The sequence below is a fragment of the Guillardia theta genome (assembly GCF_000315625.1).
Source record: "Guillardia theta CCMP2712 unplaced genomic scaffold GUITHscaffold_710, whole genome shotgun sequence".
Classification (NCBI taxonomy): Eukaryota; class Cryptophyceae; order Pyrenomonadales; family Geminigeraceae; genus Guillardia; species Guillardia theta.
The window spans coordinates 1-1,031 of NW_005434024.1; the positions used below are offsets into that span (position 1 = coordinate 1).

Consider the following 1,031-nt stretch of genomic DNA (forward strand, 5'->3'; position numbering starts at 1 on the left):
TCACCCTCCATCAACTCTTTCTTGGCAAGGATATCCTTCATCCCCTTGGAGAACCTCTGCTGCTGCCCCTGTGACTGTCGTCAGGTCGCCTGCCTCCTCTCTACTTCTTCCCTCTTGACCCTCTCCTCTCTTGCTCCCAGCTGCCTCCGCTGCCTCCGCTGCCTTCCTCCTATCTCCCTCACCTTCTGGCCCTTCTGCTCCTCCTGCTGCTTGTCGTCCATCGTGATCTTGGCCCCGGGCGTGAGGAAGTAGAGGATGTGCCCCATCGGAAGCAGAGAAAGGACGGGAGCAGTAGGATCCCCGTAGCTCCTGAATGCTTCAAGCAGCAGCGTCAGGGATGAAGAAAGGAAGGAGGAGAGGGAGGGAGGGAGGGAGGAAGGGATGGAGATAAGGGGGGGACGGTGGGAGAGGCAGGAAGGTAGGTTACCCGCGCCCACTCCTGCCTTGCTAGCAAACCTCTCGTTCGCATCCACCTCACTCCCCAGCTGCTCGATGTGCCTGAGGTCTGTCGGGCTTGACCTGCGGCGAAGTCGTGAGTCGTTTAACCGGAGCAGGATCAGGATCAGGAGCAGGAGCAGGAGCAGGAAAGGACGGAAAGGAGGAGCAGGAGCAGGAGCAGGAGCAGGAGCAGGAGCAGGAGCAGGAGCAGGAGCAGGAGCAGGAGCAGGAGAAGTCTACAGCTCGGGTGCCCAAGGGGGGGTCAACTTCTTCTCCAGGAACTTCTGCCATGGGAACTTCTTGAACCAGCCATGTCGCATGATTTCTTCCTGCATGCCCTCAGTGAGCTCGGACTCGAGACGTGGAGGAGATGACAGGGCCGCCGGCTCCGAGCCTGTTCCTTCGATCCTTGATGAGCAACTTGATGATGAGATCCCGTGATAGAGGCAGGATGCTGGTCTGCAAGAGATGATGAGAGACTGGAAGGGGATGCAAGGGGAGGAAGATGTGGTGGTGGTGATGATGATGGTCATAAAGAAGAAGAAGAAGAAGAAGAAGAAGAAGAAGAAGAAGAAGAAGAAGAAGAAGAAGAC

General features: G+C 57.1%; 1 protein-coding gene across 1 annotated transcript; it reads right to left on the reverse strand.

The window, feature by feature from the left end:
- Position 1: 1 nt before the first annotated feature.
- Positions 2–773, reverse strand: GUITHDRAFT_123036 (hypothetical protein; the record flags this gene model as incomplete). The annotated part of the gene is made up of 4 exons (XM_005817666.1): positions 2–68; positions 183–309; positions 457–519; positions 679–773. Coding segments are annotated over 4 exons (352 nt in total), but the record flags the coding sequence as incomplete, so codon positions are not given.
- Positions 774–1,031: the final 258 nt, after the last annotated feature.